This window comes from Punica granatum, chromosome 5 (genome assembly GCF_007655135.1).
Source record: "Punica granatum isolate Tunisia-2019 chromosome 5, ASM765513v2, whole genome shotgun sequence".
In the NCBI taxonomy this organism is placed as follows: domain Eukaryota; kingdom Viridiplantae; phylum Streptophyta; class Magnoliopsida; order Myrtales; family Lythraceae; genus Punica; species Punica granatum.
In genome coordinates this window covers 1,700,272-1,723,323 of record NC_045131.1, presented here as the reverse complement: position 1 = coordinate 1,723,323, position 23,052 = coordinate 1,700,272, and the positions used below count along the sequence as shown (strand labels likewise).

Below are 23,052 nucleotides of genomic sequence, written 5' to 3'. Positions count from 1 at the left end.
ATATATAATATAATATAATATAATTTATATAATATAATAATGTAATACATTAAATCTAGTCCCCTCTCTGTCAAGACAGGGCGAGTCGGCTGCTTTTTACCACGACCCGTGTCTTTTCATTTTCCTTAATTATATTCCATTCCATTCCAAAACTAATCAAATCCTTCCTTCCCTCTTTTTATTCTCTTCCTTTTATTTTTCGATCTTTGGTGGAATAGTTATATTTATATCATTCATATATGTATCTTTGGATCGCATGTTTTCATTATAAAGTATATACTTAATAAATTAACATTATATTGATGCAGCTGTCGTTGTCTATAAATAGGAAATTTGCAACGTTAATTGCTATTTGTTTCTAGGATCGCTAATTAATTAGATGGATTCTCACCGCGATATAGTTAGAATTTGTTCAACATTATAATTATTTCAAAGATCTTTTATGTAATTGTATCCTCTAATAAATTTGGAATTTCATATATATGGATTACTTTGTTTCGGTCGGCTATAATTCTATATGTAATCCAATTGTTCAAAGGTTATATACTAAATGCAAGTTAATTCCATCCAATTTGTTCGATGAACTCTAGAATCTAAAATTTAACACTAATTGAAAATATTAATTAGTTATTTATGTTTGGGATTTAGATTTTATACTGACTAGGACATATAAGACTCACTAAAAAAGAATGCTGCATATCACCCAAAAAAAAAAAGAATGTTGCAAAATAATTTACCAAATAGAGATAAAAATATATAAGTAACACACGGTCTATAATCCACATTTGTAATATGTAATTAAAAGTAATGAGTACCATAAAAAATGAGATGAATTTTTTTAAGGAAATAATAATTTCAAAAAATCTCGCAATGTAGCGGGGTTTTGGCACGATAGTAGCAGATGTTGAGTGGAGGTAGTATTTATTATTTATGATAATTTACATATAATATATAATAGTGAAACGAAAAAATAGGTTAAATGAGGTTGTATCACGTGTCATACCAAGATTAATAAGATGGTGTCATGTGTCAAATCCTCAGCTCTATATTGTATTGCTTCACCTAAGGAAGTCAAACATGATTAAAATGAAGCAAGAATGTATTTAATGAGAGATTATCAATATTTATGTGGCAGCTCCTCCTTACACGATAATGTTTACGCACGAATAAAAGATTCTCATGAGAGTAGTCCGAATTATTTAATATATAGATACGAGTTAAAGGTTCTTTAATTAGGATGTGCTAAGTGAAACTTCACTAGCATCAACAACATATCGGGCATAGAGCAACAATATCTTATACTTATTACTTCTAAAAATAGTTTATTATTTATGCAATAAAGAGTTTAATTTTATGTAAAATACCAGTAAAACTAATTTTTCATACTTTTGAAAATCAAGATTGGTCCAAACTTCTTGTACAAATCGAGATTAACCTTTATAACTTTTGACATATGCATTTCAATTTTGCTAGTATAAATTTATGTTGTAATATAAACTAATTACCTTAATTTTGATGAAAATAGTTTTTAATTTGATTATGTTAATATTATTAATAAAATATATAAAAGATTTTTTTTAATCCAACGGCATGTGGTTGGATGGACATGGACAAGCAGCCCCATCCATGCTACCACTCCTCTGCCATCCAAAATATTACAGAGTACTTATACCTAAATTTTAGGGTTAGTAATAAAAACAAAGTACACATTTTAATAATTTTAGTATGAATTTTTTTTTCTTAACTTAAAAATGCATAAACTTTCGATTTGATAATAATTCTAGCACGGCGTTAAATTTTTCGTTAATTTGAACAGAATCGAGACCATAAAGGGTGCCAACAACCCTAATCAAGGAGGGCGTCGGCGACTCCAATTGAGGAGGGGTGGCCTGAATCAAAGCCCCTATCCCCAGAATCGAGAGAACTCTCAAATTGGGAATTCTCTTGATTTTGGTGGGTGGAGTCACGACCCCAGCGCCCTCGTTCGATTGGAGTCGTCGGCGCTTTTATCGCTTGAATTCATTTCAAAGTAACAAAAAATTTGACGCTGTATTAGAATTATTATTAAATTTTCAATTTAAGGAAAAAAATAGTTTTAAAATATTAAAATGTGAAAATTTTGTATTTTTATAAGTTATTTATCCTAAATTTTATTTGGGGGTAAAAAAACAGGAGATTGGTGTGGACCGCTGAAATGACGTCAATGCCCTTATGGACCGATTATAGAGAGGACGACGTAGGCTCCCTGGTTGTCGGTGATCTTCTTCCCCCCATCCCCCAAATTCTCTCGCCCCCAAAGAGAAAACCGGGGGTCAATCAGAATCCCTATCTCCCTCTCCCCTCTCTCTTTCTCTCTCTCTCCCCCTCCCCCTCGGCATTTCCTTCGTCTCTCCCTCCGATCACGATCCCGATCCCGATCACCCAGAGAGGAAGAGAGAGGGTCCAAATTCCATCGGATCGGATCCGAAATGGCGGCATCGCGGCGTCTCCGGGACCTGCAGGCGCAGCCGGGGAACAGGATCTGCGTCGACTGCGTGCAGAAGAACCCGCAGTGGGCCTCCGTCTCCTACGGCGTCTTCATGTGCCTCGAGTGCTCCGGCAAGCACCGTGGCCTCGGCGTCCACATCTCCTTCGTCCGATCCGTCACCATGGACTCCTGGTCCGACCTCCAGATCAAGAAGATGGAGCTCGGCGGCAACGAAAAGCTCAACGCCTTCCTCTCCCAATACGGCATCCCCAAGGAGACCGACATCGTCACCAAGTACAACACCAACGCCGCTAAGGTCTACCGCGATCGGATCCAGGCCCTCGCCGAGGGCCGCCCCTGGCGGGATCCACCGGTCGTCAAGGAGCAGATCGGCTCCGCCGGCAGCAGCAGGAACAAGCCACCGCTTGCTCAGGCTGGCGGCGGTGGCAGCAGCAACGGCGGCTGGGATAGCTGGGATAACGACGATAGCTTCAGATCTCCGTCGAGCGATGTGCGGAGGAATCAGTCGGTGAGCGATTTCAGGGGCGGGAGCGCTGGGGGCAGGGGTGGACCCCCGGTAAGGTCGAGGTCCACTGAGGATATGTATACCCGCTCGGAGTTGGAAGCTTCGGCTGCAAATAAGGAAAGCTTCTTTGCTAGGAAGATGGTGGAGAATGAATCAAAGCCCGAGGGGCTGCCGCCCTCGCAGGGTGGGAAGTACGTGGGTTTCGGATCAACCCCGCCCCCTCCGAGGGGGGATTACAATAACGCGCAGGGGGATGTTATGACTGTTGTCTCTCAGGTTAGAGATCGATCCATCTGCATTATGATTTTCTTGTTTTATCCAGGCTAGGGATTAACTGATCTTCGGCCATCTTCGCGTTTTTGTATGTCTATGTAGGGATTAGGTAGGCTTTCTCTAGTTGCGGCTTCGGCAGCTCAGTCGGCTGCCAATGTGGTCCAGGCAGGAACCAAAGAGCTGACTTCTAAGGTACTTATTATGCGCTAGTGTGTTGCTTTGGGCCACGGTGCTGGATGGTCTTTGTATATTCTGCATTAATGTTGTGAATTGAGCTGCCGATGCAATGCAGATGCTTTGGATGACGTTTTCCATTTCTGTCTATTTCTGGCTGCTATTGTAATTTCGGTGATGTTGTCTTAATCTATAAGAATGGCCGTACAGCTGAAAGTCCTCTCTGTTGAATTAATCTGTTGTAAAATTCTTTTTGTGGAAATGCCGGTTTAGTAATTTCATTGTGATCAAAACAGCAGCGTGTAGGTGATTTTGAGAGTCAACTGGCAGTATTGGCTTACTAGTTGTTTAGCAGAGCATTAAGGACCACATCCTAATAAAACAGCATTTATAATTTGAAATCCAGGGGATGCAGTTGAAGATATTTTTCAATTTTTGGTGTTGCAAGTCGCGCATTTCATATTCCAAGTCACGTAATTCTATTAGCCTCCTGTGTGCTTGTTCTATGGGTATGCATGGTTCTATTCACATTGTATCTGCTAGTAAAGTAGAGCTTTGCCGTGATCAAGAAGTAGGTGCCATGGCTCTGCTTCTCTTCTCTTTGATTGATGCAGTAGACATAGCTGTTGTGGTATCTGCTGACTTCTTCTTGTGGTTCTCTGTTCTGCACTTAAGCGTCTAGGGTAACTAGGCTAATACAGTGCTTGATAAGTAGAATTAGAATGTTTACTCTATATGCCGTGGAACAGTGAATGAAGTTGATAGGGAAACTTGATCAATTATGTACATCTGGAATTGAGAGCATCAACCTTTAAAGCAAACTAGTGACTGTTGCTCCGTGCCGTATTGATCTATTTTGTATATTTGGAATCAAAAGCATCAACCTTAAATTCAAAGCAGTGACTTTTGTTCTATGTCCTTCATTTGTTTCCTAAGTATATCATGCCCTAATATGTTGGATGCTCTAATATTGGTAATCATGTCGTCTTGAAATCCTAGAAGCATATGGTGTTGCTTTTGTGTTCACTTGGTTGCATTTATTTACTTTTTTGCTCTAATTATAATTATGTGGATCTTAATTTTTGAGAAATTAAGTGCATAGATGCAGGGGCAGCCTCTTTTCTTAGATTGCATTAAACTATTTCTTTTACAGGTGAGGGAAGGCGGATATGATTACAAGGTGAATGAGACTGTAAATGTTGTAACTACAAAAACAACCGAGATTGGTCAGAGGACATGGGGCATCATGAAAGGGGTCATGGCACTTGCAAGCCAGAAGGTCGAGGAGTATGCCAAGGATGGGTGGAATAACGATGGCTGGCCAAGAAATGATAGCGAAAAGAATGGATATTATCAGGAGTTCAGACAAGAGCAGAAAGGGTGGAATTCCTCTTCGGCTGGTCAGTCTTCTTCCACTGGGAACTCTAATTCCTACAATTCAAGCTCCTGGGATGACTGGGACAATAAGGAAACTACCAAAGAGGGGTCGAACAGAGGAGGAACATCGAGTAACAATGATGGTTGGGCAGGATGGGATGATCATAAAGATGATGGATATGATAACTTCTACCAAAGTGCACCCAGTAAGAATGCTGTGGGTCACAATGGGAAATCAGATGCCACATGGACTGGAGGAGGCTTTCTTTAAGGTACGCTCCCCTCACAAGTCACTCTCTTAAATTTCTTTGATGAAACGGTAAATTGCTCGTTTATTGTTGCAATATTTCTTATGGCACGTAAGCTTTTGAGCTTAAATGTGGCAACTTTCCATGTCGATTGCCATGTGTAGAATCATTTGCTTGTTAACGGAGAAAGCTTTGGGTCTTTTAAGAAAATGTTCTATCTTTCCACTCTTGTTTTCCGGAAAATGAATGATGGTAGGATAAGGAAGAAATTGTTCGGTCTATGAAATTTTCTATCGCATGGTATGATCAGATGCAACACATTTCTTCCTTAATCTACATAACATTTCGGTAAAAGAATATGGAATAACTGGGAAAAGTTTTAACAATTTTTAACAATCAAGTGATGTAAATGATTTTGTATGCTCTTTTGATCCCTCTAATGAGTTGAGTAAGCATACGATGATAATTGATCTTTGTCTACATTGTTATCCTGGTGTGAACTTCTGAGGAGATGGTGAATACGCAGGTCGTGGCTAACTACCAGAGGAGTTCCGCACAGGCAGATGGGTCATCCAGGAGTTTCAACTGCAGAACGAGTTCTTCAAAATCAGTAAAGCAAGTAAATCCTGTGGATATCGTTGAGATCCGTATAAATTTTAAAAGACGTTTTGTGTTTGTATTTGGTTTTTGGCTTTCTGTAGAACCTTCTTCTGTAATTCTTCCATTGTGGTCTATTTAAATTCCTGGAAAGCTCTGAATTGTCTGAAGGTAGAAGAAATATGCATCACGGGGGAGGGGCTAAATTGGCCCCTTGTACTGTTGTTTTATGAGGTTTGAGGAACGCAATTATTTTTTAACCTCAGATCTTTGAAATTCTTTTTGACATTGGCCTAGTAGATGTATTATGCTATTTAGTCTCTTTCATGTAAAATTGGAACAGCAGATTACCGATGCAGTAGCTTGTGCTGAGTGATAAATAGTGGATGATTGGATCCACCATGAAATGGCGATGTTTGCAACACTTTTTTAACACTCCAGTGGGAGTCGGCAAAGTTAGTTGGCGGCAACGTGCTCGAAGTACTGCTCCTTCGGATGATTGGCAGATTGGAGACCCTAGTGAAAAACATGTTCTCAGTGAGAGAAACACGGTTCCTTTTTCTTGGAAAACGCATTTTCCGGGAAACAGTTTTTCTTTAAAATCAAGTTTTCCAGGTAATCAGGCAAACATTTTTTTGGGTAATCAGGCAACTTTTCTATAATCACATATTCGAGAAACTTAGAAATGATGATATCAAGAAGGCTTGTTTTCCACGGAAAGCTTTTCCAGGAAACATGTTTTCAAGAGTTGGGTGTTTTCCAGAAAAAACAGATTTCCTAGGAAAGTGTGTTCCAAAAAGACACGCAATCCTGGAAAATACATTTTCCAAGAAAAACGCTATCCTATAAAATAGGAGAATGTCTGTGCTTCGGGCTAGTGAAGTGAGGCGCCTCCGCCTGCTTGTATTTATTTTTTTTCTTTTCCTTCCTCCTTTTGCAGGTGCATGTATTACAGTAAAGGGCTGATGGCCAAAGGCAGACGCTCAAGAACTCTTAATTGTTGGCCTCGACTGGTCGCTACCGAAAGTATCATGCGACACCATCATAACATGGGTACCATGGTGGCAACGTACATTTATGTAATGATCTGTTACTCTAATGAAAACATGTGTTTTCCATCTACTGAAGCTTACTCACTAATCTTCACCTCAAGGCTTAAATGAAAAGATTCACAATTATAATTTGGCCACCATTACATGCCCTCAAGCTCGAATCGAGATCAACCCAAGGAGAGCAAAGAACTAAGCAAGACAAAGACCAAACTCATGGCACCACAGCCAAAACTGCATAACACTTGTAGTGATATTGATATGTAGTTTCTGACGACAAACCACAAGAAGGAACTTAAATTGACATTTGCAATATATTCGGTGGCCAAACACTTATTGCCATACTATGCTATACATCAAGAGCGGAGTGGGAGAAAGCCTTTTCTAAGTGAACTGTAAGAAACAAGAATGCGAAAAATGAGACAAAAACCGCGGCGAGCATAGTCACCAACATCGCCTGCAAGGTGATGTAAGGGCTCAAGAAGAACACTGCCGCTATGGCTCCAGATTGCCAAACCTTTAACTGTGCAAATGCAGCTTCCTGAAAGAACCACAAAACGAAAATGACCAGCAAAAGATAGATATTATACTTCTGGATAAAGTAGAAAAAGGCCAGAAAAGAGATGCCAGGAGACAGATGTTTTATAAGACGTTCAAGAAGAGAGAGCGCGAAATGAGCATCTTTCTTGCACAGGATAAATCTCATGAAGTACGAGATGAAGCGAGTACAGCATAATGGAACAACAGAAGATGTTTCATAGTATGAACCACCAAAGTTCACATAAGATAAAGGAAGAGACACGAAAACTTTTACTTTGGCATTGCACAAAAGGATTGCGGTTCATGAAGCTACTTAAACAAATGCATCAAAGCCGACTGACAAATTCATCGCTCTACTTCAGTAATATCTTGAAAAAGGAGATATAGCTCATCTTTCATTACCGTGTTCTGCTTGAAGAGTAATGCAATTAGCGCGTTAAGCTGTGTGTTAAGAACTCCATCGCCAATCCCCAGTAATGAAGCAAGGAGTAGTGGGAATACGTAAGTGTAGACTCCGCTGTAGCTGCATGATCATGGATCCTAGCATGAGTTCTCAAAATCTACAATATTATAGGTTATAGTTCATGGAAAGTTCTCCAGCAGGAGACTGCAACAAACCTGTGTCTCACAAGCAGTGCAAGGAAAACGCAACCTTGAAGAACAGCTCCACCAGAAACTATCCATGTGATTGATGTAAGACCAGAGGTGAGACGACCAGCAGCCAGTGAACACTAACATGAGTTATCATCAACACCATATCAGATTAGATTGACCATTCAAGTTCCTATATCACTAGCATGTCCCTAATAACAAACCTGACAGGAGAGCTGAACAAGAGTCTTCTTGTTAACAGTATAATTTCCACCTTTTTCCCATAAAAGCATCTAAAAGCATTTTCTGTTGCACTTCCGAAAATAAGGGGCAAGAAAATGCTCCATAAATCTGTTTCATAAAAGAAGGGTCCAGCATAGGCATTATCATACTTACAATTGCATCAAAAGCCCCATAAACTGCCATAGAGCCGCCTACCCCACGAACACCGAGGGCTGGTTTCACGACCTCCTTAGTGAATTCAGCCCTAATAGATTTTAAATGAATAATGACTAAGATGGAAAGATGGTAATGATACGTGCATGGATGATATTAAAGTACTTACCACACAAATGCTTGTTGTAATCCAGAATATGCGATGAGGGGAATTATCAATAGCATCCGTATGTCGAAAAGCGGACTAATCACTAAATTTGTCTGACATTTCAAATAAGAATAAAGACTAACAGAGGGATCCTCGGAAGAAGTTCCTTCTTTATCATCCCTTTTCCGTAAAAAGCACAGGAGTATTGTCCCTAAGGTCATGCTGCAAAGGAACACTGTGAATAGTAAATTTGTCCCACCAGTAGTCCCACTCTGCAATGATGTTAAAGCAATCAAAACTGTAAGTTGAAAAGAGACGATTTCACCAGTGATAAAAGAATATGCTTAGAACATAAAGGCCAAGTTAGGACGAAAAAGAAAGCACGGTTTAACAGTAGGGAATGAACATACTCCATCGTCTTGCAGAACGGTGAGGGATATGAGGTTCCCAACAAACTGCAAATGTGAAGGAAAGCATCACACAAAAATGACAAGTTACATAGATAACTGAAACTTCCAGGACAAGTAGTTATTGCGAAAGAAATAACTGTATTCAAAAGTTGAGAGATTTACCTGGTGACTGGCGAAGAATCCCCAGAACTCTCCATTAAAGCTGCCAATGACAGTTCCTTCATGCAGGTTGGAATCTTTAGCATGACTCCAGGCAGTAGAAGTGAGATAGGTCCCCTGTAAGAAGGTCGGGGCAATTGACATTGCATACAAAAACCCAAAAATAATAATAATATTAAGAAGCTCAAGAAGGAAAACCGAGGCCGGTAACTACACCTCTCCAACCCATATTATTGAAGCAGCGAATCCAAGGTACAAAGAAGCTGGAATCATGGTGTACCTACATCAAGGATAGCAAAAACACTGAAACACCAAACTCCAGCCAGCAACATATAGACCCCATTATTTATGTGAAAGTAAATACAGAAAATTACATAATGGTATACAGTTAAGTCTTAGGTACTCACAAGTAACCCACAAGATTTTGATTTTGAGTTGAGGTAAGGAAAACAGACTCCATTAGCTATTGCTAAAGAACCGAGCCATTGAATATACAATTGTACCAAAATAGCAGCATGGCACATAATAAGAGAACATTCAGAAGGTTCGTTACACAACATGCTCACACGCGAAAAGCTCCCTATATGTAAGTATCAAAAGAGTAGGTACCATGAGGGCCTCAAATTTGCAGCAATGAACAGCCAGTAACCACTAGTCCCGAGCAGCACTGCATTCTTCGAACCAAGCGCCCGAACCACCAAAGACGCTCCTAAAGAGAAAATTGTGAATGACACATACAGTATCCCCAGCGAAATCGTTCCCAAATTCCCTGTCTGCAAAAACCATAGAAGCTTCAAGTTACAAATCTGCTACCAAAGAAACGAACTTGTCTCCAACTGGGAGTTCTGCAAGATAAAATTAATCAGCAGAGCAACAAATACGCTCCTAACTTTGCTAGATTTCAGGAAGAATTAATAGGAAAATCGAGCGGCAAGTTTGATTTCCGACACGAATCCAACGAGAACTCACAGTGTTAACGCTACTCTCAAGATTCTGGGCAGCCCCATAAGCCAGGAATATCAGTAGGAAACCGCAGCTCAGTATGTGAACATCTCTGGTGTGCTTCCTCGGAGCGTGATTCGGCAACTGGGTCGCAACCAGCGGAGCTTCTTCATCGCGAGAAACGGCGGAGTCCATAACTGCTGAGCCTCCCTCCATCCAATTGCCAGACACCGCTGCTATTAAACCTCAGCGGCGAGCGGTACAGTCCTACACTAGTGAGGTCAAAACCATGCAGAACGAGCGCCGGCGAGAATCATGAGCACTAGACGACAGGCAGAAGAAGAAGGAGCTTCGCTTTATTACCCCCATTAAAGGGTTTGAACGGGTGAGAGAGAGAGTGGAAGAATCTGAATCAATTTGGGAAAAGAATAGGGGAGGGAGAGACGAAGTCTCAAAATGAACGAATCGAAGAATCTTCGGTATAAGACAGAAAGGGCAGCTTTCACGGTTAAAAAAGTATGAGACCGGACCTGTCTGTCTGTTATGTTTTTCGAATTATCTCCTTGTCTGAATCTGAAATACTTTTTTATAATCCACCAAAAACGTTTCCCGGGAAACTCGTTTTCCTAACAAACGTGTTTTCCGAGGAAACAACTTTTCAGGAAAAGTACAACACAAAACAAGAATGTGGGTTCTTGCTTTAGGCTAGTAAAGGTGAGTAGCGCCCGCGACCCTCACAGAAGTCCCCTTAGTTTCTAGTGAGGGTCAACCTCTGCCCCAACGAAACAAGTGAAGCCTTTCTTCTCACCGTAACATGGCCCTCGATGAAAGTATCAAATCCTTGACCCGTAAACTGTCTTCTTAATAGACCTTTTGTGACAGCCAAAGAGCAAGCCGCGTGAGAATTCTTACTCGTGACGGCCACGATTAGTTGCCACCAAAAGTAACATCACATGATCTTCCCGCTACCACCTTGGTATCTCTACAGATGCAATGATCTGTGTATCCGAACAACCATATTTACCGTCAGTAGATGTTTCTTGCATTTAATGGGACTGCGCTTAGTCTTAACATCGCAGTAGATGGAAAAAATGTGTTTTTTCGGATACAAATCATTACATAAAGGTGAATCCTACCACAGAGAAGTAAAGAATTGAGCAAGACAAAAGACCATTCTCACTGCAAAACAGCCATAGTCAAGGCAAAACAGCCAACAACACATCAAACATTTTCATTGATACTGACATGTAGTTTCCGATGACGGACAACAATCGTGAAACTCAGCTTGACATTTGCAACACATAGACAGCAGACACTTCAATGGCCAAACATAAATTGCCATACCATGCTATACATCAAGAGTGGAGCGAGAGAAAGCTTTTTCCACGTTAAGTGTAAGAAACAATAATGCAGAAAATGAGACACAGCCCGCAGCAAACATAGTCACCAACATGGCCCGCAAAGAAATGTAAGGGCTCAAGAAGAACGCTGATGCTACTGCTACACTGTCCACTCTGTCAAACCTTTGACTGTGCAAATGCAGCTTCCTAGGTAAACCACAAAGGAAAACGGTCAGCAAAATATAGACATTATACTTCTGATGAAGTAGAGAAAGGCCAACATAGAGATGCAAAGGAGACATAGGTGAACATATATAAAAGATACAAGAAGAGAAAATCACCTTTCTAGCACAGAGGAAAAAAGAAGTTTATATAGTTTTAGTATGAAGTGGAGAGAGTACAGCAACAGAAGATGGTTCGTACCATTGACTCACTAGAGTTCATGACAGAAGAAGAAAGAGGCTGGAAATTTTTTTACAGCAATGCTGCATAAATGGATTGTGCTCAAATGAAGTTTAACACATTAACTTACACATTAGAGTGCACCCGCTTCATGAGTCAAGTGAATTCAAATAGTATTTATTAATTCAACCATTTGATTCATAAACATTAGGCATGTTTTAATTCATGCTGAGGACTACCTATTTATACATAGGTGTATATCACAAGTAAGATGTGGATTTTCCAGTGACAAGTGACTGTTGCTCCATGCCCTTTTGATCTATTTTGTCTATTTGGAATCAAAAGCGTCAACGTTAAATGCAAAACGGTGACTTTTGTTCTATGGCCTTCCTTTGTTTCCTAAGTATATCATGCCATAATATGTTGGATGCTCTAATATAGGTAATCATGTCGTCTTGAAATCCTAGAAGCATATGTTGTTGCTTTTGTGTTCACTTGGTTGCATTTATTTACTCTCTTGATGGATAATATAATAATTATAATTATGCGGATCTCAATTTTTTAGAAATTAAGTGCATAGATGCATGGGCAGCCTCTTTTCTTAGATTGCATTGAACTATTTCTTTTACAGGTGAGGGAAGGCGGATATGATTACAAGGTGAATGAGACTGTAAATGCTGTAACTACAAAAACAACCGAGATTGGTCAGAGGACATGGGGCATCATGAAAGTGGTCATGGCACTTGCAAGCCAGAAGGTCGAGGAGTACACCAACACCAAGGATGGGTGGAATAACGATGACTGGCCAAGAAATGATAGCGAAATGAATGGATATTATCAGGAGTTCAGAAAAGAGCAGGAAGGGTGGAATTCCTCTTCGGCTGGTCAGTCTTCTTCCACTGGGAACTCTAATTCCTACAATTCAAGCTCCTGGGATGACTGGGACAATAAGGGAACTACCAAAGAGGGGTCGAACAGAGGAGGAACATCGGGTATCGATGATGGTTGGGTAGGATGGGATGATCCTAAAGACAATGGATACGATAACTTCTACCAAAGGGCACCCAGTAAGAATGCTGTGGGTCACAATGGGAAATCAGATGCCACATGGACTGGAGGAGGCTTTCTTTAAGGTACGCTCCCCTCACAAGTCACTCTCTTAAATTTTTTTGATGAAACGGTAAACTGCTCGTTTATTGTGGCAATATTTTTTATGGCACGTAAGCTTTTGAGCTTAAATGTGGCAACTTTCCATGTCGATTGCCATGTGTAGAATCATGTGCTTGTTAACAGAGAAAGCTTTGGGTCTTTTAAGAAAATGTTTTATTTTTTCGCTGAATAAAATAATTTATTAATAAGCGGTAGTGTTTACATCGATTCCTAGACTAATGTCAGGATATACTTGAAAAGTGCATAGAGAGAGAAAATTTGACATCGAGCCGAAATGACCCAAGTCACAAGCTAGGGAGTTATCCGTCCTAGGAATCCATGAACATAACCAATCCGAAAAGAGTTTCAAAGAATTACATATATCCAAAACTAAACTCCTAATCTCCCACGAAGAGTTTTGTGGGTGGAAAATAGCGTCAATTACTAGCAAGGCATCACAGCGAAGCCAAATCTTCTTTAATCCTCTTTCAGCAGCTATGTTTAAAGCAAGGAGTGCTGCTCGAGCTTCCGCTTAGAGTGGTTTTTCCTCATGCAACACTTGGAACCATGATAGTTCTGGTGGGCTATTTGGGTGGTGTAGTACTCTCGAAAGGCATGATCTTCTATTGTTCCAAGATGCATCTGTACTGATGACGGTCCAGTCTTGTCCTGTTGGCTCTCTCGTTGCTTCGAGTTGTAGTGACCGCTCGCGGGAGATTCCCTCCTGTTGAGAATTGTTGCGTTCCCTCGTGTTGTGTTCTTTGAAGGACCTTTGGATACTTTTGATAGTCTCGTGTAGGTTAGCGGATTTTCCTGCAAACAAGACATCATTACGTGAGTTTCACAGTTGGTAAAGAGTAATAGCTGCATATAAGGAAAACTTTGATTTATCAGAGAAATTTGATGAGAAACTGTACGAAGGACAAACAACAAAGTTTATCAAATCCTTAGAACTGGAACATGGGATGGTGCTTGAATGAATATTACAGGGTGATTCCCTCCAGGCAACACGATAAAAAATACAATCTCCGAAGAGATGTTCAAATGTTCTATCTTTCAACTCTTGTTTTCCAGAAAATGAATGATGGTAGGATAAGGAAGAAATTGTTCGGTCTATGAAATTTTCTATCGCATGGTATGATCAGATACAACACATTTCTTCCTTAATCTACATAACATTTCGGTAAAAGAATCTGGAATAACTGGGAAAAGTTAACAATTTTTAACAATCAAGTGATGTAAATGATTTTGTATGCTCTTTTGATCCCTATAATGCGTTGAGTAAGAATACGATGTTAATTGATCTTTGTCTACATTGTTATCCTGGTGTGAACTTCTGATGAGATGGTGAATACGCAGGTCGTGGCTAACTACCAGAGGAGTTCCGCCCAGGCAGATGGGTCATCCAGGAGTTTCAACTGCAGAACGAGTTCTTCGAAATCAGTAAAGCAAGTAAATCCTGTGGATATCGTTGAGATCCGTATAAATTTTAAAAGACGTTTTGTGTTTCTATTTGGTTTTTGGCTTTCTGTAGAACCTTCTTCTGTAATTCTTCCATTGTGGTCTATTTAAATTCCTGGAAAGCTCTGAATTGTCTGAAGGTAGAAGAAATATGCATCACAGGGGAGGGGCTAAATTGGCCCCTTGTACGAGGAAATACTGTTGTTTTTGTGAGGTTTGAGGAACACAATTATTTTTTAACCTCAGATCATTGAAATTCTTTTTGACATTGGCCTAGTAGATGTATTCTGCTATTTAGTCCCTTCCATGTGCTGAGTGATAAATAGTGGATGATTGGATCCACTATTAAATGGCGATGTTTGCAACACTTTTTAACACTTCAGTGGGAGTCGGCAATGGTCCTTTGCTGAAAGTTAGTTGGCGGCAACCTGCTCGAAGAACTGCTTCTTTGGATGATTGGCAGATTGGGGACCATAGTGAAAAACATGTTCTCAATGAGAGAGACACAGTTCCTTTTTTCTTGGAAAATGCATTTTCCCGGGAAACAGCTTTTCTTCAGAATCAAGTTTTCCTGGTAATCAACTTTTCTTTTCTCTGGGTAATCAGGAACTTTTCTTTAATCACATTCTCGACAAACCTAGAAATGATGATATCGAGAAGGCTTATTTTCCATGGAAAGCTTTTCCAGGAAACGTGTTTTCAAGAGTTGGATATTTTCCAGGAAAACAGATTTCCTAGGAGACTGCATTTTCCAAGAAAAACACGCTATCCCATATAATAGGAGAATGTTTGTGCTTCGGGCTAGGGAAGTGAGGCGCCTCCACCTGCTTGCATTTATTTATTTATTTTTCCTTCCTCCTTTTGCAGGTGCATGTATTATAGTAAAGGGCTGATGCTAAAGAGAGACGCTCAAGAACTCTTAATTGTTGGCCTCGACTGGTCGCTACCAAAAGTATAATGTGACACCCTCATAACGTGGGTACCATGGCGACAACGTACATTTATGTAATGATCTGTTACTCAAATGAAAACATGTATTTCCATCAACAGAAGCTTACACACTAATCTTCACCTCAAGGCTTAAATGAAAAGATTCACAATTATAATTTGGCCACTATTACATGCCCTCAAGCTCGAATCAAGATCAACACAAGGAGAGCAAAGAACCAGGCAAGACAAAGACCAAACTCATGGCACCACAGCCAAAACTGCATAACACTTGTAGCGATATTGATATGTAGTTTCTGACAACAAACCACAAGAAGGGAACTTAACTTGACATTTGCAATATATTCAGTGGCCAAACACGTATTGCCATACTATGCTATACATCAAGCGGAGTGGGAGAAAGCTTTTTCTACGTGAAGTGTAAGAAACAAGAATGTGAAAAATGAGACACAAACCGCGGCGAGCATAGTCACCAACATCGCCTGCAAGGAGATGTAAGGGCTCAAGAAGAACACTGCTGCTATGGCTCCACATTGCCAAACCTTTAACTGCGCAAATGCAGCTTCCTGAAAGAACCACGAAACGAAAATTACCAGCAAAAGATAGATATTATACTTCTGGATGAAGTAGTAAAAGGCCGGAAAAGAGATGCCAGGAGACAGATGTTTTATAAGACGTTCAAGAAGAGAGAGCGCGAAATGAGCATCTTTCTTGCACAGGATAAATCTCATGAAGTACGAGATGAAGCGAGTACAGCATAATGGAACAACAGAAGATGTTTCATAGTATGAATCACAAAAGTTCACATAAGATAAAGGAAGAGACTCGAAAACTTTTACTTTGGCGTTGCACAAAAGGATTGCGGTTCATGAAGCTACTTAAACAAATGCATCAAAGCCGACTGACAAATTCATCGCTCTACTTCAGTAATATCTTGAAAAAGGAGATTTAGCTCATCTTTCATTACCGTGTTCTGTTTGAAGAGTAATGCAATTAGCGCGTTAAGCTGTGTGTTAAGAACTCCATCGCCAATCCCCAGTAATGAAGCAAGGAGTAGTGGGAATACGTATGTGTAGACTCCACTGTAGCTGCATGATCATGGATCCTTGCATGAGTTCTCAAAATCTACAATATTATAGGTTATAGTTCATGGAAAGTTCTCCAGCAGGAGATTGCAACAAACCTGTGTCTCACAAGCAATGCAAGGAAAACGCAACCCTGAAGAACAGCTCCACCAGAAACTATCCATGTGATTGATGTAAGACCAGAGGTGAGACGACCAGCAGCCAGTGAACACTAACATGAGTTATCATCAACACCATATCAGACTAGATTGACCGTTCAAGTTCCTATATTACTAGCATGTCCCTAATAATAAACCTGACAGGAGAGCTGAACAAGAGTCTTCTTGTTAATAGTATAATTTCCAACTTTTTCCCCTAAAAGCATCTAAAAACATTTTCTGTTGCTCTTCCAAAAAATAACGGGTAAGAAAATGCTCCATGAATCTGTTTCATAAAAGAAGGGTCCAGCATGGGCATTATCATACTTACAATTGCATCAAAAGCCCCATAAACTGCCATAGAGCCACCCACCCCACGAACACCGAGGGCTGGTTTCACGACCTCCTTAGTGAATTCAGCCCTAACAGATTTTAAATGAATAATGACTAAGATGGAAAGATGGTGATGATACGAGCATGGATGATATTGAAGAACTTACCACACATATGCTTGTTGTAATCCAGAATATGCGATGAGGGGAATTATCAATAGCATCCGTATGTCGAAAAGCGGACTAATCACTAAATTTGTCTGACATTTCAAATAAGAATAAAGACTAAAAGAGGGATCCTCAGAAGCAGTTCCTTCTTTATCATCCCTTTTTCGTAAAAAGCACAGGAGTATTGTCCCTAAGGTCATGCTGCAAAGGAACACTGTGAATAGTAAATTTGTCCCACTAGTAGTCCCACTCTGCAATGATGTTAAAGCAATCAAAACTGTAAGTCGAAAGAGACAATTTCACCAGTGTTAAAAGAATATGCTTAGAACATAAAGGCCAAGTTAGGACGAAAAAGAAAGCATGGTTTAACTGTAGGGAATGAACATACTCCATCGTCTTGCAGAATGGCGAGGGATATGAGGTTCCCAACAAGCTGCAAATGTGAAGGAAAGCATCACACAAAAACGACAATTACATAGATAACTGAGACTTCCAGGACAAGAAGTTATTGCGAAAGAAATAACTGTATTCAAAAGTTGAGAGATTTACCTGGTGACTGGCGAAGAATCCCCAGAACTCTCCATTAAAGCTGCCAATGACAGTTCCTTCATGCAGGTTGGAATCTTTAGCATGACTCCAGGCAGTAGAAGTGAGATAGGTCCCCTGTAAGAAGGTCGGGGCAATTGACATTGCATACAAAAACCCAAAAATAAAATAAAATAAAATATTAATATTAATATTGAGAAGCTCAACAAGGAAAACCAAGGCCAGTAACTACACCTCTCCAACCCATATTATTGAAGAAGCGAATCCAAGGTACAAAGAAGCTGGAATCATGGTGTACCTACATCAAGGATAGCAAAAACACTGAAACACCAAACTCCAGCCAGCAACATATAGACTCCATCATTTATGTGAAATTAAATACAGAAAATTACATAATGGTATACGGTTAAGTCTTAGGTACTCACAAGTAATCCACAAGATTTTGATTTTGAGTTGAGGTAAGGAAAACAGACTCCATTAGCTATTGCTAAAGAACCGAGCCATTGATTATACAATTGTACCACCATAGCGGCATGGCACATAATAAGAGAACATTCAGAAGGTTCGTTACACAACATGCTCACACGCGAAAAGCTCCCTATATGTAAGTATCAAAAGAGTAGGTACCATGAGGGCCTCAAATTTGCAGCAATGAACAGCCAGTAACCAGTAGTCCCAAGCAGCACTGCATTCTTCGAACCAAGCGCCCGAACCACCAAAGACGCTCCTAAAGAGAAAATTGTGAATGACACATACAGTATCCCCAGCGAAATCGTTCCCAAATTCCCTGTCTGCAAAAACCATAGAAGCTTCAAGTTACAATTCTGCTATCAAAGAAACGAACTTGTCTCCAACTGGGAGTTCTGTAAGCTAAGATTAATCAGCAGAGCAACAAATACGTTCCTAACTTTGCAAGATTTCACAGAATTTCAGGAAGAATTAATAGGAAAATCGAGCGGCAAGTTTGATTTCCGACACGAATCCAACGAGAACTCACAGTGTTAACGCTGGTCTCAAGATTCTGGGCAGCCCCATAAGCCAGGAATATCAGCAGGAAACCGCAGCTCAGTATGTGAACATCTCTGGTGTGCTTCCTCGGAGCTTGATTCGGCAACCGGGTCGCAACCAGCGGAGCTTCTTCATCGGGAGAAACGACGGAGTCCATAGCTGCCGAGCCTCCCTCCATCCAATTGCAAGACACCGCTGCTATTAAACCTCAGCTGCGAGCGGTACAGTCCACACCAGTGAGGTCAAAACCATGAAGACCGAGCGCCGGCGAGAATCATGAGCGCTAGACGACAGGCAGAAGAAGATGAAGCTTGCTTTATTACCCCATTAAAGGGTTTGATCGGGTGAGAGAGAGAGTGGAAGAATCTGAATCAATTTGGGAAGAGAACAGGGGAGGGAGAGACAGAAGTCTTAAAATGAATGAATCGAAGAATCTTCGGTATAAGACAGAAAGGGCAGGTTTCATGATTAGTATAGTATGGGACCGGACCTGTCTGTCTGTTTATGTTTTTCGAATTGTTTCTTGTCTGAATCTGAATTACTTTTTGTAATCCACCAAAAAAGGTTTCCCGGGAAAACTCGTTTTCCTAAAAACGTGTTTTCCAAGGAAACAACTTTTCGAGAAAAGCACAGCACAAACACAAGAATTTGTGTTTTTGCTTTAGGTTAGTAAAGGTGAGTAGCGCCCGCGACACTCACAGAAGTCCCCTTAGTTTCTAGTGAGGGTCAACCCCTGCCCCGACGAAACAAGTGAAGGCTTCCTTCTCGCCGTAACATGGCCCTCGATGAAAGTATCAAATCCTTGACCCGTAAACTGTCTTCTTTATAGACCTTTTGCGACAGCCAAAGAACAAGCCGCATGAGAATTCTTACTCGTGACGGCCTCGATTAGTTGCCACCAAAAGTAACATCACATGATCTCCCCACTACCACCTCGGTATCTCTATCGATGCAATGATCTGTATCCGAACAACCATATTTACCTTCAGTAGATGTTTCTTTCATTTAATGGGACTGTACTTAAGTCTTAACATCGCAGTAGATGGAAAAAATGTGTTTGTTCGGATACAAATCATTACATAAAGGTGAATCCTACCACAGAGAAGTAAATAATTGAGCAAGACAAAAGACCATACTCACGGCAACACAGCCATAATCAAGGCAAAACAGCCAAAAACACATCAAACATTTTCATTCATATTGATATGTAGTTTCCGATGACGGACAACAATTGTGAAACTCAGCTTGACAGTTGCAACATATAGACAGCAGACACTTCAATGGCTAAACATAAATTGCCATACCATGCTATACGTCAAGAGTGGGGCGAGAGAAAACTTTTTCCACGTTAAGTGTAAGAAACAAGAATGCAGAAAATGAGAGAGCCCGCGGCAAGCATAGTCACCAACATGGCCTGCAAAGAAATGTAAGGGCTCAAGAAGAACACCGATGCTACTGCTCCGCTCTGCCAAACCTTTGACTGTGCAAATGCAGCTTCCTAGATAAACCACAAAGGAAAACGGTCAGCAAAATATAGGCATTATACTTCTGATGAAGTAGAGAAAGGCCAACATAGAGATGCAAAGGAGACATCGATACAACAAGAGAAAATCAGCTTTCTAGCACAGGGGGAAAAAAAAAAGTTTATATACTTTTAGTATGGAGTGGGGAGAGTACAGCAACAGAAGATCGTACCATTGACTCACTAGAGTTCATGAAAGAAGAAGAAAGAGGCTGGAAAAAAGTTTACTGCAATGCTGCATAAACGGATTGTGCTCAAATGGAATTTAACACATTAATGCACACATCACAGTGCACCTGCTTCAAGAGTCGAGTGAATTCAAATAGTATTTATTAATTCAACCATTTGATTCATAAACATCAGGCATTTTTTAATTCATGCTGAGGACTGCCTATTTATACATAGGTGTATATCACAAGTAAGATGTGGATTTTCCACTTCCAAAAAAAAAATTTTAATCAGCCCTAAGAGAATCTTTCCTCCATTTTAGCAATATCTTGATAAAGAGATACAACTCATCTTTCATTACCATGTTCTGCTTGAAGAGCAACTGCAAGCAATGCATTAAGCTGTTTGTTTAGAACTCCATCACCAATCCCCAATAGTGATGCGAGAAGAAGTGGGAATACATACATAAAGGCTCCAGTAAAGCTGCATGATGATTGAACCTTGGATGAATTTGCAAACTCGGCAATTTAATAGGACATAGGTCATTAATGATATTTTAGCAAGAAGAATTGCAAGAAACCTGTGTTTCACCAGCAGTACGAGGAAAACACAACCCTGAAGAAGAGCTCCAGCCGAAACTATCCAAGTGATAGATGTAAGACCACTGGTCAGCAGCTGGCAGCCAGTGAACACTAACATGACTTATAATCTAACACTGCGTCAGATCCTATACTATTAGCATGCTTGTATAATAAAGCTTAAGAGGAGACCTGAACAAGAATCTTCTCGTTAATGATACATTTTGCATTTTCTCCCTAGAAGCATCTAAGAGCACTTTGTGTTGCCCTTTCAAACATAAGGGGCAAGCAAACTCAAAATTGATGCATAAAAGGAGGGTCTAGCGTAGGCGCTGTCATATTTACAATTGCATCAAAAGCCCCATAGCTGCCATAGAACCACCCACACCATGCACACCAAGGACTGGCGCCACGACATCCTTAGTGAACTCAGCCCTAACAATAAGAAAAAAGGAAAATGATAATGACTAACATGGAAACAAAATGAGGGTGATGATGCGTGGACGGAACCATATTGAAGTGATTACCACACAAATGCTGCTTGTAATCCTGAATATGTGAGGAGGGTGGTATTAAAAGTAGCATCCAGATGTTGAAAAGTGGACTAATCACTTTGTCTGAAATTTCAAATAAGAATCGAAATTGATGGAGGAACCCAGGAAGCAGCTCCTCGTTTATCATCCCTTTTCTGTAAAAAGCACAAGAGTACTGTCCCTAAAGTCATGCTGCAAAGGAACAGTACGAATAGTAAGGTTGTCCCACTGGTACTGCCACCCTGCAAGGATGTGAAAGCAATCAAAAACTGAAAATGGACAAGAAAGTCCGGCATGTGGATCGAAGAAATCACCAGTGCGCAATAGTATGCATAAAACAAAAGGCTGAGTTAGTTGAAAAGAAAGCAAGTTTTAATTGACACGGAATGAACATACTCCATCATCTTGCAAAATGGCAAGGGATATAAGGTTCCCAATGAACTGCAAAGTTGCCAACAAAAATATTAGTTTTACACAATGAGGATAATTTATAGAAAACTAAAACTTGCAAAACAAGTAGTTGATGCAAAAGAAAATACATTTCAAATTAAGAGATTTACCTGGTGACTAGCGACCATTCCCCAGAACTCTCCATTAAAGCTACCAATGACAGTTCCTTCATGCAGGTTCGACACTTTACTATAACTCCACGCAGTGGAAGTGAGATAGGTCCCATGCAACAAGGTTAGGTTGGGGACGACAATTGACGCTGCGTGCCAAAAAGAATATTTACTTTTAAGTCTATTGTGAAGAAAATATTGTGAAGGACACAGAGTACCCCAAGCGAAATCATTCCTAAATTACCTGTCCGTAAAAGAAAAGTTGGAAACATAGTAGCTCGAAATTATGATTATGCCACCAAAGAAATGTACTCATCTCCAATTTGATTTCAGATTATCGAGTTGTTGTAAGCAAACATAATTCAGCGAAGCAACATATAGGCCCCTAAATTTTGCTAGATGAGCAGGAAGTTGAACTTCCAACGCAAATCCCACAAGAACTCACAGTGTTGACGCTGCTCTCAAGATTCTGAGCTGCTCCATAAGCCAGGAATATCAGCAGGAAGCCGCAGCTCAGTATGTGAACATCTCTCGAGTGCTTCCTATGAGCTTCATCTGACAACTGATTGGCAACCAACAATGGAGATTCTTCATCGCGAGGAACGGAGGAGTCCATCGCTTCTGAGCCTCCCTAAGTTCACTCGCACGATGCTACTGCCTATTAAGCCTTAGCAGCAAGAAGTACAGTCTGCAGTAAAATGCTGGCTAGAATCAATGAGCGCCAGAGGGCCAGACCAGACAGAAGAAGATGGAGCCTCACTTCACACATTAAAGGGATTGGTAGGGTGCGAGGGACAGTGAGCGGGAGAAACTGAACCAAATTGGGAAAAGAGAGACAGAGACAGAGACAGAGACAGAGACAGACAGAGATCTCGGAATGGATCAAAGAATCTGTGTCTTTTGATTAAGAAAGGAAAAAAAAGGCAGGTTTCAGGAAGAAGTAGGACTAGTCTTTTTATTACGTTATAATCACAACTAACGACAAAATGTTTTGGAAATAGCCCCCCCCCCCCCCACTTTTCACTTAAATTAATTTAGTCCATAAGCTATTTCTGACAGTCAATTTCGTCCCTTTGTTTTGATTTCTTCTATGTTGAGGCCTTCAACAGAATCAACACGGCATATTATTTTCCTTATAATACATGTGAATGGCCAACTCAATAAGAAAGAAGAAGAAACGTGCTACTTTCAGAAGGAAAATTGTCTGAATTTAGCATG

At 40.4% G+C, this 23,052-nt stretch overlaps 4 protein-coding genes and 1 pseudogene across 4 annotated transcripts; 2 read left to right on the top strand and 3 right to left on the bottom strand.

The window, feature by feature from the left end:
• The first annotated feature begins 2,248 nt into the window (after nucleotides 1-2,248).
• Nucleotides 2,249-6,016, top strand: LOC116207362 (probable ADP-ribosylation factor GTPase-activating protein AGD6). The gene is made up of 4 exons (XM_031540271.1): nucleotides 2,249-3,269; nucleotides 3,369-3,458; nucleotides 4,594-5,089; nucleotides 5,592-6,016. The coding sequence occupies exons 1-3, from the start codon at nucleotides 2,469-2,471 to the stop codon at nucleotides 5,086-5,088; spliced, it is 1,386 nt and encodes a 461-aa protein (XP_031396131.1). The 5' UTR covers nucleotides 2,249-2,468; the 3' UTR covers nucleotide 5,089; nucleotides 5,592-6,016.
• Nucleotides 6,017-6,915: 899 nt separating this feature from the next.
• Nucleotides 6,916-10,410, bottom strand: LOC116207363 (UNC93-like protein 3). The gene is made up of 10 exons (XM_031540272.1): nucleotides 9,925-10,410; nucleotides 9,565-9,728; nucleotides 9,172-9,235; nucleotides 8,959-9,072; nucleotides 8,797-8,841; nucleotides 8,408-8,658; nucleotides 8,239-8,329; nucleotides 7,870-7,982; nucleotides 7,654-7,774; nucleotides 6,916-7,252 (listed from the first exon to the last, which is right to left on the bottom strand). The coding sequence occupies exons 1-10, from the start codon at nucleotides 10,111-10,113 to the stop codon at nucleotides 7,061-7,063; spliced, it is 1,344 nt and encodes a 447-aa protein (XP_031396132.1). The 5' UTR covers nucleotides 10,114-10,410; the 3' UTR covers nucleotides 6,916-7,060.
• A 1,809-nt stretch (nucleotides 10,411-12,219) lies between these two features.
• LOC116207808 (probable ADP-ribosylation factor GTPase-activating protein AGD6) lies at nucleotides 12,220-14,392 on the top strand. The gene is made up of 2 exons (XM_031540903.1): nucleotides 12,220-12,772; nucleotides 14,148-14,392. The coding sequence occupies exon 1, from the start codon at nucleotides 12,220-12,222 to the stop codon at nucleotides 12,769-12,771; it is 552 nt and encodes a 183-aa protein (XP_031396763.1). The 3' UTR covers nucleotide 12,772; nucleotides 14,148-14,392.
• Nucleotides 14,393-15,316: 924 nt separating this feature from the next.
• On the bottom strand, nucleotides 15,317-18,916 carry LOC116207537 (UNC93-like protein 3). The gene is made up of 10 exons (XM_031540519.1): nucleotides 18,463-18,916; nucleotides 18,093-18,256; nucleotides 17,700-17,763; nucleotides 17,469-17,582; nucleotides 17,308-17,352; nucleotides 16,920-17,170; nucleotides 16,751-16,841; nucleotides 16,381-16,493; nucleotides 16,165-16,285; nucleotides 15,317-15,763 (listed from the first exon to the last, which is right to left on the bottom strand). The coding sequence occupies exons 1-10, from the start codon at nucleotides 18,649-18,651 to the stop codon at nucleotides 15,581-15,583; spliced, it is 1,335 nt and encodes a 444-aa protein (XP_031396379.1). The 5' UTR covers nucleotides 18,652-18,916; the 3' UTR covers nucleotides 15,317-15,580.
• A 713-nt stretch (nucleotides 18,917-19,629) lies between these two features.
• On the bottom strand, nucleotides 19,630-22,450 carry LOC116207806 (annotated as a pseudogene).
• Nucleotides 22,451-23,052: the final 602 nt, after the last annotated feature.